We start from the raw sequence: 15720 nt of genomic DNA on the forward strand, positions 1-15720 counted from the left end.
CGCGGTCGCCGCTCCCCGCTCGCCGCCGTGCGGGTCCTCTCCTCAGCCCCACCGGGCTGCGGGCAGGGAGGAGCCCTCAGCCCCGCCGTTACTTCAGCCCTGTTTGCCGTCGGTGCCGAGGTCGGCCCTCGGCGGGGTGTCGGTTCCCACCGCGAACGGGGGACAGAACGGGAAGGGCCCGGGTGGTCGGTCACACCGCCATGTCGGTAGCACAGCGGCCGTTTCCAGCGTGAGCGGCTGGGCAGGGTGCAGCGCGGGAGGCTGGGGTCCTGCGGGTGCCTGTTCGTAAGGCTCCCTGCTGAAAGAAAAAAAAAAAAAAAAAAAGAAAAAAAAAAGGGGAAAAAGGGAAAAAAAAACCCCAACCAGCGTGTGTCAGGACGGCCCCGGGGCTGCGGTAACCGGGGTGCAGGCCTGTGCTGTCTGTCCGGCAAGGGGGGCTTGTGCTACCAGAGTGGGGGGGGTGTCTAATCCTGGTACTCTTGGCCTGTAGGTAGAAGGACCCCTTAAAAATGTAAAGGGTTTTTGAGTTTAAAATTGTCTTTTCAAATTGTCTTTGCTAAAGAAAAGAATTACATTAAAAAAAAAAGATGATCTTGGGAAATGGTATGTTAACTTGTGTGTACTTGGTTTGAAAAAATAGGGTCTTTGGGCCATGTAACTGTTGACGTTTCTGGGATGAAAACACCAGGGCAGAAACATAAACATTAGCTGAGATATTTTTTTTAATTGGGGTCCTATCAAGATATTTTCTATATTAAAACTACGTAGCTGTCATAGTCCTTCCTAAGCTGTAAAATAAACATTTTATGGGTGAATGCTAAGCCAAGAATACATGCCAACAAATGGTATTTTGGTTGGAAAATGCAGAAATCCAGTTAGCGTATCATTAGCTCTGTTTTGGTTGTGTTAGCCTTACCTGGAGTGTAGCGTGGGGGGTCAGCCAGTGGTCAAAATAGCACGAAGGAATTGGGGACCATCGTTGGAAAAGCGTAGCCAGTAAAAATCGGTCACTGGTAGGTACACACACCACCAGCGTTCAAAAACAACGCAGTGTCCTGACAGCCTGGCAATTTAGGTTACTTGGTATGAAACCTGCCTGTGTGGCAAGGCTGGAGTTAAATTACTGCTCCTGTTGTAGTGTGAGACTGAAAACAACAGCTCGAGCACCATACTCGGGTACTTTGCTCAGCTTTTCTGGCTGGTCGGTATATCAGGAAGAGTTGTTTCAGCTTTCTCATACAGGAAATTCCCAGCTCCTCTGTGTTGGGAATGCAGTCTGTAACTGTATGCAGTCCTCAGTGTCTGGTTGCTTCATTTTGCTGCACACTCACACAGATCTACACATAATTTATCCTGTTCAACGTCAAGGAGTGAAACGGTGCAGTTTTCCTGTCATTCTGTTGCATTGAAAATGCTGTTTCTTTCTGTTGAGTATATTTTGTCTGTAATGGTCAAGGACCGTAAAAAACATAAGGAGTTCTGCTCCAGTTGAGCTTTCATTACATCCCTAACCTTGTTACTGGTGTTTCCCAATATCCCTCTTACTTTTACATCTTCTATTCTGCTTAGTCTTCTTTGTTGCTTACCGTATCTCCTAAATCTATCCTTTTTGTTCCCCTTTAAACTGCATAGAAAAACATTCTGTACTGCATCTGCATATGGATTGCCAATCGTTGCCCTAATCTTTATGTCAATCACTCTGTAGCTCTGTAATTAAAGGTTTCCACTAACTAGCAATTTGGGCATCTGAGGCAAGGTTGGTATGCGTACAATCATTTAATAATCTAGTGCTTTTTTCTGGTTAGGTGACTTAAAAACTACTGCGCTGCTACTATCATATCCCTGCTTGAAGCCCCTCCAGTCGTGAACCATGCCGCCTCTGTGGCATCCGAAGGTTCTTCCAGAACCCCTGCTCAGTTGTGCCGTAAATACGTTAATATTACGCTGTCTCTGGTTCTGAAGGGCCTGCCGATTACAGTTGCCAATCTTCAGGTTTTGGTTGGGCCGGTGGGATTTTACTGATTAAAGTGTACTTTGGACTTTGATTAGGTGCTTGTTTTGGTCCGATTGTTTGACTAGACGCTAGTCAGCGCACGTAATCATAGACAGATACATAAGGGGAGTACATAACTGTTCCAAGCAGACTTCTGTTCCTCAGGCAGCTTTTATTTCTAAATACTGGGCACTCCGGCTAAAACTTTACGCACATAATTTACCTTCGTTTGCTTACAGTGAGTATTTGTGATTATTTATATTTGTTAACGGTAAAAGAACTGACTTTTGAAGAAAGAGTAACAACTAAATACAGATGGTAAAGCTTTGCAAAATGCCATCCCTTCCGACACAAAACTGGGCCGAGGCAGCGGGAACCCTGCTAGTGGTGACAGCCGCCTCACTTGGGCCTATCTATCTCGGTAACCGGCGAGAGAAGCAATCTGCTCACAGAAATGCGACCTACGGAGGGTCCTGTGTGGCTCTGAAATGAAACGCTCGCAAGCCCGGTACCCAGTTCCCTTAGAAATGGATAGAACCAGCATCCGCCTCGCCTCCTGCGGGGCGCCAGGGCAGTTCGCCGGCGGGCCCCCCCCCGCCGCCTCGTCGTCCCCCTCCAGCCGCCCTCAGCCCGCCGTGCTCCCCGTTGGGCTGGGCGCGACCCGCCACCCCCTCACACGGCGGCAGGGCCCGGGGTCCCTCCGGCCGCGGCGGCGGCGGGGGGCGGGGGGGGGGGGGGGGATGTGTGTGTGTGTGTGTGTGTGCCCGCCCCGCTCCCCTGAGGGGTACGGCCTCGCTCCCCGCTGCTGCCCTCACGCTCGGATGCACCCAGCCGGGTCAAACATTCAAACTCATTAACATTCCTCCCGGTTACCGGGGAGACGGCTCCGGGCCTCGGCCTCGCCAGGCGCGGCTCCCCGCGGGCGGGCGGGGGGGGGGAACGGCTCGGCCGCGCTCCCCGCCGACATCCACGGGCCGGGCCTGGCGAAACCTCTTCCCTCCCTCCCGCCCCCGCGCGGGTAACGGCCGCCGCGCGTGCCGGGGGCGGGGGCGGGACGAGGGAGGGGGGCGGGACCGTCCGCCGCGCCCCCCGCTCCAATGGCGGTGCCGCGCCGCGCCTGACGTCAGCGCCGGCAGCGCCTGCACATGGGCGCGCGGCCGGGGCGCGCGGCGCAGAGCGGGCGGCGGGAGCGGCGCGGGTGGCGGCGGAGCTGCGCGGCGGAGGGGCCTCTCCCGCTCCCCTGCTCCGGCGGCCTCCAGGCGCCCCTCGCCAGCGGGGCTCGGCTCGGCTCGGCTCGGCTCTGCGCCCGTTTCACCGCCCTTCGTAGCGTGCGCCGCCGCCGCGAGAGGAAGGGGAAGGAACCGCTGCCGCGCAGCTGCCCCCGAGGGAAAAGCCCACCATGTCGCGGCCGCTCCCGCTGAACCCCACCTTCCTACCTCCCACCTACGGGGTGCTGAAGTCCCTGCTGGAAAACCCGCTCAAGCTGCCGCTCGCTCACGAAGACGGTGAGGCTTCCCTGGGCAGCCCTCCCTGCCTCCCACCCCCCACCCCCCCCCGGGGGCCGGCTCTGCCCCTCCGCGGCGCCTGCGGGCCCCCTCACAGCCCGGCCCGGTGAGGGCAGGCGCCCCGAAATGGCGCCCCCCCCCCCCCCCCTCCTGCCGTCACCTCAGGGACCGCTGCCTCGCTTTCCCTCCTCTCTCCTCCTTCCCACCACCACCCTCACCCCCCCCCCCCCGCCCCCCAAGGCGATTAAGTAATGGGATGATTTCGGTAAGGGCATTAGGCGGTGCGCGGTGGGCGCAGTCGGCCTGACCTAACGGAAGGCGCTCGGTTTTTCCATCGCCGCTGCGGGGCCGACTCCGGCCGCCTGGAAAAATAAATTAAAAGGGCGCGATTTGCCTCGGGTGAAGTGTTGGGGGGTGGCGGCTCGGAGCCCCCCCCTCCCAGCCTGAGCCGAGGTCCGACGGCTGCTCCGTCCTGCACCGCCGCTTAATAACCACCCTCGGTGAAACCTGGCCCCGTGTAACTGGAAGGCGTTTTAACAGAAAGTTTCAAATTTTCTGGAAAGCTAAGGCAGCGCGGGCGTAATTGCACCTTGTATTTCTAATGAATCAAATGCACGTTAGAAAACAAAAACTTGTGAAAGGTCTTGCAAGAGCCAAGGTTTCTGAGTTTTGTTGCGAAGCGACTTGCAGCTTTTCACCGGGGTTGTTGCATGTGGTTAAAAACAACGGTAGTTGACAGGAAGGTTTACTGGTTCAGATTCTTGCAAATCTTACAGAGAAATCGCGTGTTTCCTTCAAAAATTTGTGTTGAAATTGGTGGATACTGTAGGAAGCATCACTTTATTTTTTTGCTTTGCTTCTACCTTTGAATTTTTCATAAGCTCTTTTGCACATCAAAATACATACTCTGTCAGACTTCACTGTTGTACATTACTAGCTTACAACAATGTTAAGAAGTACTGAATTTGAAGACTGCTGTCCCTGTGTAAGGACTAGCAAGACTGGGACTTTATGAGAGGATAATAAATTATGGGGATGTTAGGTTAAGACTGTTCTCAACAGAATACCTCATATCTTCCAGTTTGCTTCCGCTTACATACTCACTTTTAAGTCTTTTGAGTACTTATTGAAGCTGACATTCAAAGCATGCAGTGGAACTGTTAACTAAAAATAGAGGAAAATCTCAAAAAGACGGTTGTATCCAGCAAAGATGCTCAGTTGGCATGACCCTTCAATTCTCTACCAAATGGATTGCGTGAAAGGAATTATTTTTATGAAGGGAGTATTTGTTTCTTACAACTGAGAGTACAGGAGAAATAATTGAAGTAGTAGTAGTAGCTGGTATTTTAATTGCTCAGCTCTTATATCTTTATTATGTGTTTTGTTTAAGCATTCGGTAAAGAAAAAGACAAAGAGAAGAAGTTAGACGATGACAGCACCAGTACCACAGTCCCTCAGTCAGCTTTCTTGGGCCCAACATTATGGGACAAGACACTGCCATACGATGGAGACACTTTCCAGTTGGAATACATGGACCTGGAAGAATTCCTCTCAGAAAATGGCATTCCACCCAGCCCAAACCAGCACGAGCATAGCCCACACCAGTCAGGTCTCCAGCAAGCTACCTCAGCATCACCTTCTGTCATGGACCTCAGCAGCAGGGCTTCTACTTCAGTCCATCCAGGCATGGTGTCGCAGAACTGCATGCAGAGCCCGGTCAGACCAGGTAAATCAGCCCTAAGAACTTCCTATGGATTTTGGCATGAGCCCTCCTTTAGTGTAAATCACTGCTTCTCCCTGTATGGTTGATAGGCACCTTAGAGAGGGCTGACATGATTCAAGTTACTCACACTCCAAAAAATAAAAATAATAGCTTTAGTTATTGCCAAGTTGCTCCACAGGAGCTTTTGTTTAAATTATGTAAGGAAGCTGTGGGAATTCCAAGGAAACTACCTACCTTTTTTCTTCATTGATAGCCTAGCTATTAGCAAATAAAAAGACCACAAACAGAATAGTAGTGCATAGATGCCATGGTGTTGAATGAACAGGGAGAAGGACTCTGAAAGAGAATATTCCTTTAGCCAATATTTGATGTGAGAACACAGGTGTGGGCAATTATTTTGAAGTTAAAGACGATACTTTCTATTTGAAATATTGGCCATAATCTTGTTCTCTATTGAGAAGGTAAAAGTTCTCCACAGTACATGGGGCAGGAACTAAATTTTGGAACTGCGTTATAATCTTGCTTAAATTAGCATAAACTGAGTGTAACTCTGACCTGAGTTGATAAATTACATCTATAGTCACCTTAAGGTGTAGGCAAAGAAAACATCATGGAGTCCAAGTTCTGATTGTAATGCATGATTCAAACCTGTTTGATGTCAGTGGAAATCTTCTATTAGTTTATTAGCACTTGTAATCATCCCTTTAGAGACACTAGCAAGAATCCAGAATAACTGCTCTGGTTTGACACCAGTATGGCTGAGATCACAGTCAGTGGAATAGTGTCGACATTGAAGCTTGGAAAACGTGGAGCTTTGCCTTTTTTTCTTAAAGATGACCAAGGGTGACTTTTATTTATTGTGCTCTTCTGCTCACACAAGGTTTGCTAGAGCAAAGTGTGCTCTTGGGAGCAGGAAACCACTCCTCACCCTTCTGCTTGATCCTTTGCCATGCTCAGCGTGCGAAGTCATTGTCAGAATCATCTGATAAGGAGGCAGAATAAATAAATAGAAGGACAAAAGTTGTGGAGCAGGATGAAATAGAAAAGTCTTACAAGTCTGCAACATTCCTTTCTCATTAAAAAGAAAACACTCCCCAAAACACTCCAAACCTGTCAACAGACTCTTTGGCCTCAGGTCAAGTGTGTGTTTAGTTGTGGATTTCATTTACTTTATGTTGATTTGACTTTGTTTCATATTTCATTTTCAAGGCATTTCATAGTTAACTAGTAACTTACAAGGGTTCCCAAAGATAAAATATATTTTGAGTTGGCAAGAGCAGAATATAAAAAATCCTTGCTTTTTTGAGCCAGTTTTTAAAAATAGTGCATATATGCTACACCATTTTCTGTCGCATATGCACACATAAAATTAAAAGCAGATAATCTGTCCTCATTCTTTTTTTTTCAGAGAAGCCTGCTTATGAGCCAGGCTTTTAACGATCACCTGTCAGAATTTATTTGTAATCAGCTGTCCGCATGACTTTTCAACTCATTGATTATTTTGGGGTTTTTGTTTCCTGAGCCATCTGCAGCTCAGGGTTACAAACTTTCCTCACTAGAAACTGTGTACTTTTTTTACTGTTCTAAAAGAATTCATGTCTCTTGGGGTGGGATAAAACATCTAAATTTGCAGGTATTTTTTCCCTACACCATCTTGCCTTAAGAATAATATAATTTTTTTGTTAAACTGTTTTTTAAAAGGGACCCTGTTCCATTTCTTAAAATAGTATTTTCTTCCCCCCCTCCCTGCCATTACAGGTAGGTACTATGACCTAAGTGACAGTAGTCTGGTTTATCATCAGGTTGTTGAAATTTTTATGTGCTGTTGTTTAAAAATCTTACTTTGACAATCTGTTTTGAAGAGAAGATAATCTTGGAGTTTAGCATTTGAGCAAGTTTTAAAATAAGACGGTATATGTTTTAAAAAATAAATTTTTAGTGAATGTAAAAAGGAGCATTTAAGGTTGTCATAGAAGTGCCAAGGCAAATGTGCTGCTTGGAAATAAGAAAGTTATTGTGGAGGTAAATGTTAAAGTCATTATAATAGAGCCTTTTGTTTAATATATCTTAAGACTTTTAAAATACATTTTTTTAAACTGTCACATGAAGAAAGGTGTTCTAATTGGTGTGAGCTACCATTCCGGTATGCATGGCTGTTGTGATTTTTATTATTGTAATAAACCCAAAACCACATAGTAAAAAATATACATTTTCAATAAAAATCAGTTCCACATGATCTTACTATTTTTAGGAAAACTGAATTTTTTAGGTGATAGTAATTCTTCTAAAAATATTTCATTGCTGTGTCCTCTGAATTTTGTCTTACAATGGAAGCCTGTTTGAGCGTGTGGACTGTGGCTGAAGGAAGGGTCAAATCCTGTACTGCTTAAGTCCTTACTTTAAATGGCTCTGCAGCATTTAGCATCAGCGTATCACGTGCAGTTGGTCAAAACTCCTATACCTGCACGTACTGTGTATGGGGGAGGATGTACGCAGGCACGTGGAACGCTGAATGTGACTCATGTACGTACATGATGTATCTCGGACATAGAGGGTCTATAGAAGAGTGGTATAAGAAGATTTAATTTTGTGTGTGTGTTGAAATATAAGCCTTATCTGTCTTTAGAAGCTGATGGTATTGCCCAAATATGTATTTTATACCATCTCTGGAAGAGATCTGGAAATCTGCATTGGCATTCACTGAGAAGTGTCATCAGGCTCAGCAAAGCTGAGCTGACCCTGATTGTAAACATGACATTACAAAAATCCTGACTGTTCTTTTTTTTTTTTTTTTCCCCGTAAAGGTAAAAACATAGCAACAACAATAAAAAGGTTCCTTTATAAATTTAACTTAAATCTGTATTTCCAGCTCAGATTGTCTGGTAGATGGATAAATGTTTAGGCTCACCAGTTTATAATCTGTTCTTTGGACTATAGCAAAGAATAAAGCAAGCATCTACTTTCCCATAAATTTCTGTTCAGGGAATGTACATATGGCAAATACTGGTTTTCTTTTGAAGAGGAAGGACACAGGGTAATGGCTGTTGCAAGATTGGAATCTGATGTATTTCTTTTTCAGTACTGATTTTTTTTTTAATAAAAAATAGTATTTTCATTTATTTTAGCATTGCAAATGACCATTCACTGTAACATGTAGATGCACTTAAAACTTATTTTCTCTCTCTGTATTGGATGCTGGTTAGTTGGTTGAAATCTGTAGTTTCCCTCAGAAAGGCAGGTTTCATACAGTTAGCTTTTAAAGTAACCTGTTACTGCAAACATGTTTTCGTGGTTCTTCATCTGTTGCACACCTTGTTTTGTCTTTTGCCAGTTTTTCAGTGGAATGTTTCCATTTAACTGCAGGGTCCTTTAAGGAAATCTGGAGTATTTGTAGCTGTTTGTATGTAAAGGTAGGTTCATATTTTGCAGGTAACTAGTTGGTGGTTGCTTTTACCTGGCTCTCTTCCCTGTGTAGCCCTTATTTGGGTGAATGGGGCAGCTACCGTAAAGGGTTTGAATGGAGTGAATTAAGAGTTCAGAAGCATCAGCTAAGTCTGGTGGAAGACCCAGGTTAGAAGGTTTTTGGGACTTTGTTTGTATCTGAATTTGCTGTTTGCCACCAAAGCCATGGATGTAGGGCTATGTCATGGGCATGCTGCTGACACAGGGATAACCTGCTTATTGTTACTGCCCTGCTCCTTAAGGAGAACAGGGCTGTCGGAGGCTTTGAAAAAACTCTCTCATTCTTTGCGTTCCTGTGTCAGTAGTTTTTAGTCCGTGTTGCCTGGATGGCTGGGTGCCTTAGACTGCTTGCAAAGGATCTGCCAAAGATTATTTTAGAAAAGAAAAAAAGAAAAACAAGCTTTGTAATGTGCTGCAGAAATACACCTATGTGTAATAACTACAAGTCCTCACTTTCAGTTTTTTTAAAAAAAAAAAAAGATTTAGGGGTACATTAATCAAAAAGCTGAAAACTATTTCCATGTGATGTGTACTTATACCTCTTACCCCCAAGAACACAAAGATTTTACTAAATGCTGTGTTTTCTTTATTCAGCCAAGATACTTCACCTAGAGTGCAGTATCCATTACCTTTTACTTCTTATATAGATACTGAACTGTAATGATTGACAGTAGGTGTGATTGGGTGTTTTTTGGCTTTTTCTTTTAACTGTTGTTTGCAGTAGGCAGAGCAGCCAACTAGGAGAGGTTTGTTCTTGCTCCATCCAGCCTCCCGACTGCATCCTGGGGATGACTTGGTGGAGGGGGCAGCCCACAACAGGGTGTGTGTGCAGCACTCCCTTTATTGCAGTCTTCCTTCCCCTGTGTTTCTTAACGTGACCTCCTCTTCCAGTACAGCCTTTGTAGTGTGAAGGGCAGCATTCCCAGCAGCCAGCTTGTGTGTGGAATCCTTTCCTAAGCTTTAATCATTGTTTACAAGCAGTTACTAGGTGTTGCATGAGCCACAGTGCGAGCCCCCTCTCTTAGAGTCGAAGGACTCTACCTCCAGCATCAAGAGGAGCTGGGAATTTCCTGACCTTTGGTCTCCCACGTGACAACATGGGAATGACCAGCTAAACCGTCAGGCATGCTGGTACCGAGAGCTGCTCTTCACATTGACTCTCACGTGAGGCTCTGGGTGGCTGTTGCCTGCATGACCATGTGCTTTAGGCACGTGGCAGTCCCCTGTGCAGCCTGCTCAGCATGGCTTTTGCTAGAGCAGCAGGCACGCACGCACGGCTGTGTGCTCCTGCCATTACCAGCCGATGCCGAAATTGCAGTGAAATGGAAAAGCTTTGCTCTGGACTGCCGCGGCAAGGGAGATGCAACATGCAGACAAGCCTCACAGAACTGCTTTCTGGATCAAAGGAAGATGCAAAATCTATTCAGGCAAATATTAAATATAGCCTGTCACATGATAACAGGGGAAAAAAATGCTGAACGCACAAGCCTTGTTAATGCTAGAAGCAAGAACACTGTGTCTCCTTCAAGAGAGCTAATTTTAATATTCACCGTTAAATGTTGATTATTGGTTAAATAATTACTTGACTGCATGAAAGAACTTGAAGTTGAATTCAGAGTTCAAACAGTAAACAGCATGAAATATCTTGGGGTTTACTCTATATTTTTAAAATATATCTGGCCTGACTCTTAAGTTCTCATCAAGAATAGTGCTTTTCACACAGATAGAGCTACTTAGGCAAGGCCAGTGTTAGGATATGCGGAGGGAACAAGTAGGGGGGGTTTGTCCCCTTAGAAAGACATTTCAAGGATGTCCAAGTGTTGAACTTGCTGCAATTACCTAGAAGTACAGTGTCTTTCTTGGAGACTTGCTTCCCATCTCAAAGTGTACTGGAGAGTGTTTGATTGAATGATTCTCTAGTGCAGTGATTAGATTTATTTGTTTTTTCCTAAGAAGCAAGTATACCCTCAAGTATTTCATAAAACAATATGTTATAATTATACATAACTCATCAGGAGGTATATACAAAGAAGACATTGATATTATCTGATTAGGTGAAGCTACTAAGAAACACATTAAAATGTTCAATCTTTACGTATTTATATGACAGCAAATTGGCAATTGTGGGAGCTAGCAGTGGCCAGATTCTGCCCAATTAATCTATGACAGCAAATTGGCAATTGTGGGAGCTAGCAGTGGCCAGATTCTGCCCAATTAATCTCAGCAATGAGTACTTTACTCCTCATGTGGTCTTACTGATTTCAGTATTGCTCAGCAGGCAAGCAGCTTTTGACTGCTCTCTATCAACTCCTAGGTGGAGCAGCAAAATGTCACCATTCACTCTCTTGTCATTCATCTTTCTGGATTTTTTTTTTAAGGGGGGTAACGGCTTTCAGTGCGCCAGTGGAGTTTTCTCAGGATGAAAGGATGTACTTGTCATCAGTAAAGAGTACTTTAGAGCATTATGAAAGCAGAAGCTTAGTTGGCTGGCAGTACACTATGGAGCTATTTAGTATTTGTATCACACAAACATGATCATAAGTTTACTTTTTTTGAAGTCTCACTTTCATAAGAAATAAAATATATTTTCAGTATTTTGTCTGAATTCCACGGAAGACTGGGTTGATCAGAGAAGAGTATTTCAACGAAGTTATATTCAAGAAAAACTGTGGTTTGATCTCTTCTATGCTAAGTAGATAATGAAAGCTGTGAAAAAAAAATTTACTTAAACCTCAAGTCTACTCCATTTAATGGAGTAAGTTATACATAATGAGTTAGTAGAGAAAGTGAATGTAAAATGCACAACTGTGTCAAAATGAATGCATGACAAGCGGATATTGTAGCTTGTATTGCTTTTTTTTATCTGTGAACAAATGGCATTAAAGAAGCTGTCTATATCACAAAGCTGAATTTGGTCCTGAAAGCTTCAGAGCTAATGTGGGGAGAGCTAACACAGGTAGGTAAGGCAGCATGTGTTGCAACATTTCTTTCTTTCATTTTTTTTCCCTTTGTTTTTCTCCCCCCCCCCCCCCCCCCCCCCCTTTTCTGCTAGGGCTTTTCATAGTACTTCAGCTTTGCATAACTGAGGTGCTATCCATGAAGTTTTAAACTAATACAAGTTATTGTTCAACCTTTCACGTTTCTGACTCACTTGAAGCTGTTGTGCAGTTATGCTTCCCTGTCCCATTCTCTGAACTAAATCTTGCCAGGGCTAAATTTGGCCCAGATTTTTACTGTATACTGTCCAACACCATTGCTTAGCTTCTCTGATGTGGCATGCTCTTGCGTCAGGGTTTTCTGCTCAACTTTGAGAGAAACAGCTTTAGCTCTTCATCTTACTGGTAGTATTCTCTTGTTCATATTACTTGCCTTTTAGTGAAAATGGGCATTGAGGATCTTGAAGCTCTTTGCTTGTGTTTTGGTGTATGACCGTTTGTAGGAGGAAATAAAAAAATCCAAATTACGTTAGGGTCCTAGAAAACTCAAGTCCTTATTAACTGGAATAAAAATCCAGATTGTTACTGAAACAAAACTTGACAGGAACCCAACAGAGCAATGTATTAGCATGCATTTACTACAAGTAGAAGCTAGAGTGAACTACAGCAGTAACTCAACTGTAACAAAATGTCATCCTTAGATATGTAGGTGTATAAGCAGAGAGGCAAAAATACATAGTTTGGCAAAGATTTGTTGAGGATGGAGAATGCTTTAAAAAAAAAAGTGTTCTTTTCCAATTAGCCTTAGGGAGCTCAGCTTGCTATAAATTCTTTGTTCTGGAACATGGCTGTGGACAATAGGTCAAAGATTAAGTAATTCATTACAGAACGGGTTGGTACTCCTGAATTTAATAAACAAATGAATGAACGGGGTTCTCCGTCCATAGCAAGATTCATTACTTTGTGTGGCAATGGTTGGATCTTAAAATTTTTTTTAAAAATTGTTTTGCAAGGCTCCCCACTTAATTCTTGTATATGGACATTGCTATATTTGAGGTGACATGGTAACTTAGCAATCGTGATACAGATGAAAGCACTCAAAACAAAAATTAAATGCGGTCCCACTATTAACTGCTTAGAACTTGAGATTCTAAGGAGGTAAGGAAGGAAACTGTAGATTGCATTTTGAAAAACCGAAGGAACAATAATGTGAAACTTCTCAACAAAAAATAGTGCAGCACTACATTTGACAGAGCAATCAATATTTTTAGCACAGCAAAATTACTGTAATACTAGCACTAAACCTTCTTGTGGAAGAAGTACATTACTCAGGGCTGCAGAATATAAAACACAGGCTCAAAGCGAGAGGGCTGCATTGAAACAGGAGGGGACTTAAAGCAATTTAGTCACTTTACAAACTTGCTATTTCAACATTTGGAAATGAGTCGTACTCCAGCAAGAAGTCTGGTTAAAAACCAGCTGTGTGCTTAGCTTCTAATGCTTTGTAAGTAGGAACTAAGCACTCAAAACCAAATCCTATTCCTCAACAAGACAGAGAGGGTTAAACTGACTTAATTTGAGGGACCCTGCAGCAATCGGACATACCACTGTTCCCTCTTTGTGCTGCATAGCGGAAATATAGATGTTACTGACGTCTGTAATCCCTGCGGCTGCGGCCCCTCATTGCAGCGTGGGGCATTTGGCCATCTTATGTATGTAACTCTTGCAGCTCTTGCTTGCTGTGATAGATGAGCGTTGGGGTATTATTTTTTTTTTGCCTGGTTTGCTATGAAAACAAACCATATCCAGTCATGCTAGGTATGCGTGGCCTTTTGCATGTTCCTGCTTTGTGATTTTTGAGCATACTGGCTGATTTTAACAGAATGTGGCAAGAAAGTTGTGATTCTGAAAGAATAATTACATTCCTAAAATTTCATGAAAATAGATGAGTGGATAGGGCAGGAATATGTTACTGAGCAGGAAGAGCTGTAATGTAAATGTGCATTTTCTATGTCAGAGAATTTACACAAGACCTTTAAAATACCTGATCTGTGTGAAATGCTTCTGGGAAAGTTGACACCCTTTTAGATTTCAGTTCACTTTGTGAAATGACTCTGCAAGAAACCACTTTTAATTGGTTTAGCATGTGTTGGGGGTGTGGGTGTCAAACTTTTTGCCACCATTGTTCTTCCTTTAAAATCCTCAGCTCCTGGAATCTTGTGATTATATGAGACTCCAAGTTTTCATTTAAAAAGTTGGAAAACCAGCTATAAGGTTTGTAGGCAAGATCTTTAAAGTGCTGAACCCAGTCAATGGAATGATGATGGTCCTCTCCAAAGTCAAGCACAATTATTTTACCAAAAAATTTTCTGAACTTTTATGCAACCTTGCTATATCCTGTTCCTCTTGTGCAGCAGAAGCACCCCAGCTCTGCTGTCTTGTTTGAAACTCCCTTGCAGTCAGCCAACTTCAAACTTAAGGCCTGTTATCTTATCACAATTATTGCAGTATCACATGTGGGCAAGTGTCCAAGTGACCTTGTGTATGCGTCTTGCCATTCATTCTTCACAGGGCATTTTGGCCGGGGTGCTGCGCACAAAGCTGCCTTTTACAGCTCACTCTAATCAGCGTAACTTTCCACTCTGCCACCGGGGTCTGGGGTGGAGGTAGGTTAGAAGTGAATAAGAAACAGCGGAGAGTGAGAGTGGGCTAAAAATGTTGAGGGATCAAAGAGGAAAAGTAGGTCGTGGCAGGGTATGTGTGTTGGGAGGAGGACTGGGGGGAGCACAAGCTAGGGGAAGATTTGTTTCCTATTGGCTTTTCAAAGTTGTGCAATTTAAGAATTGGATTAACCTGATATGACTTTGTTTTTCTGCCAGATTAGATATGTTGAGTTTCTTGGCATTGTGAATTGTACAGTACATTGTGTGCTGTAAATATGGGTGTGTCAGGATAAAGCTGTAATGACACAACACGCTCACAGCATAATGCAGCGCTGCTGGGTGGACTCCTCTGCTCCCTTAGTGTCCCATTCCCTCTACCTCTGAACGCACATAGTTGTTAGAGCATTTACAAATTTGTTAGAACTTCTTCATGTTCCTGCATTCTGTTTCCAGCACAGCATCAAGACATTGCGATACCTATTGTGGTAAGGTAACACTTATCTGAGGCCCAAGAGCCCGTTTGGTCTGGCAGTGGCCTATGCTATATGAAGTGTCTTTTAAAAAAAAAAAAACAACAAAAAAAACCAAAAACCCAACAAACAACCCCCCCCAAAAAAAACGGCTGTATGAAAAGACACTCAAGAGTTTCCTACTTTCTCAGGATTAAGTTGGAGAAAATTTACTGGGAAATGTTGCAATTTTTTTTCTCTGCTTTTTTTTTTTTTAAACTGTGTCTAAGGCATTGCCTTGAGCTTAACTTTAGAAGGGTAAAAAAATCAGATACAGAGCTGAAATAACTGCAAGTGCTGAGTTCACTATTGTTTGAAGTACACCACAGCAGCATATTGATGTCAAAGTAAAATTTTCACAGCAGTATGTATTTGCTCAATGGGTTGGGGGTTTTTGTGTTACGTACATACTGAGAGAATTTAATTTGGTGTATCCATTTTATATGCTGGCCTAGCAATTCTCTTTGCTTGCTGCAGAGTGAGGGTGGAGTAATGACTGACTGCAACTAGACAGCTAAAGAAAGGTGGCCAGAATCAGAGCCCTGTTGAGCTGGGTGATCACTGCTCTGAAGGCTAGTAAAGAGTGTTCAGACTTTGGGGATTGAAACTACAAATACCTTAGGGCACCATTGTTTAATTTCCACTCTTGATTTCCAGACTTCTCCAGGGACCACAGGTATCCAAGCTGGTTAGTCACAAGGGACTGACCATAATATGGCCTTTGTCGCCAACTGTCTAGGGGCCTGCCCTCTGTATCAATACATGTACATTGAAAAATAAGGAATTAATTTCCCTGCCTGTAGTGAAGATTATTTCTTGTGGAAGAGAAGAGCATAAATAACAGATAAGGTTAGTAGGTCAGATATCAAGATTGTGTCATGTCCCTTAGCCATATGTTGTTACAATGCCTTACTGTAATTCACATAGGC

The 15720-nt window shown here is 43.8% G+C and overlaps 1 protein-coding gene across 1 annotated transcript in view; it reads left to right on the forward strand.

Moving 5' to 3' along the window:
• Nucleotides 1-3170: 3170 nt before the first annotated feature.
• Nucleotides 3171-15720, forward strand: part of HLF (HLF transcription factor, PAR bZIP family member) — a 37284-nt gene continuing 24734 nt past the window's right edge. The window contains exons 1-2 of the mRNA XM_049811801.1: nt 3171-3498; nt 4889-5224. Of these exons, the coding sequence (XP_049667758.1) occupies nt 3393-3498; nt 4889-5224 (442 nt within the window). The 5' untranslated portion in view covers nt 3171-3392. The remainder of the gene's footprint in view (nt 3499-4888; nt 5225-15720) is intronic.

This window comes from Accipiter gentilis, chromosome 10 (assembly GCF_929443795.1).
Source record: "Accipiter gentilis chromosome 10, bAccGen1.1, whole genome shotgun sequence".
Classification (NCBI taxonomy): Eukaryota; Metazoa; Chordata; class Aves; order Accipitriformes; family Accipitridae; genus Astur; species Astur gentilis.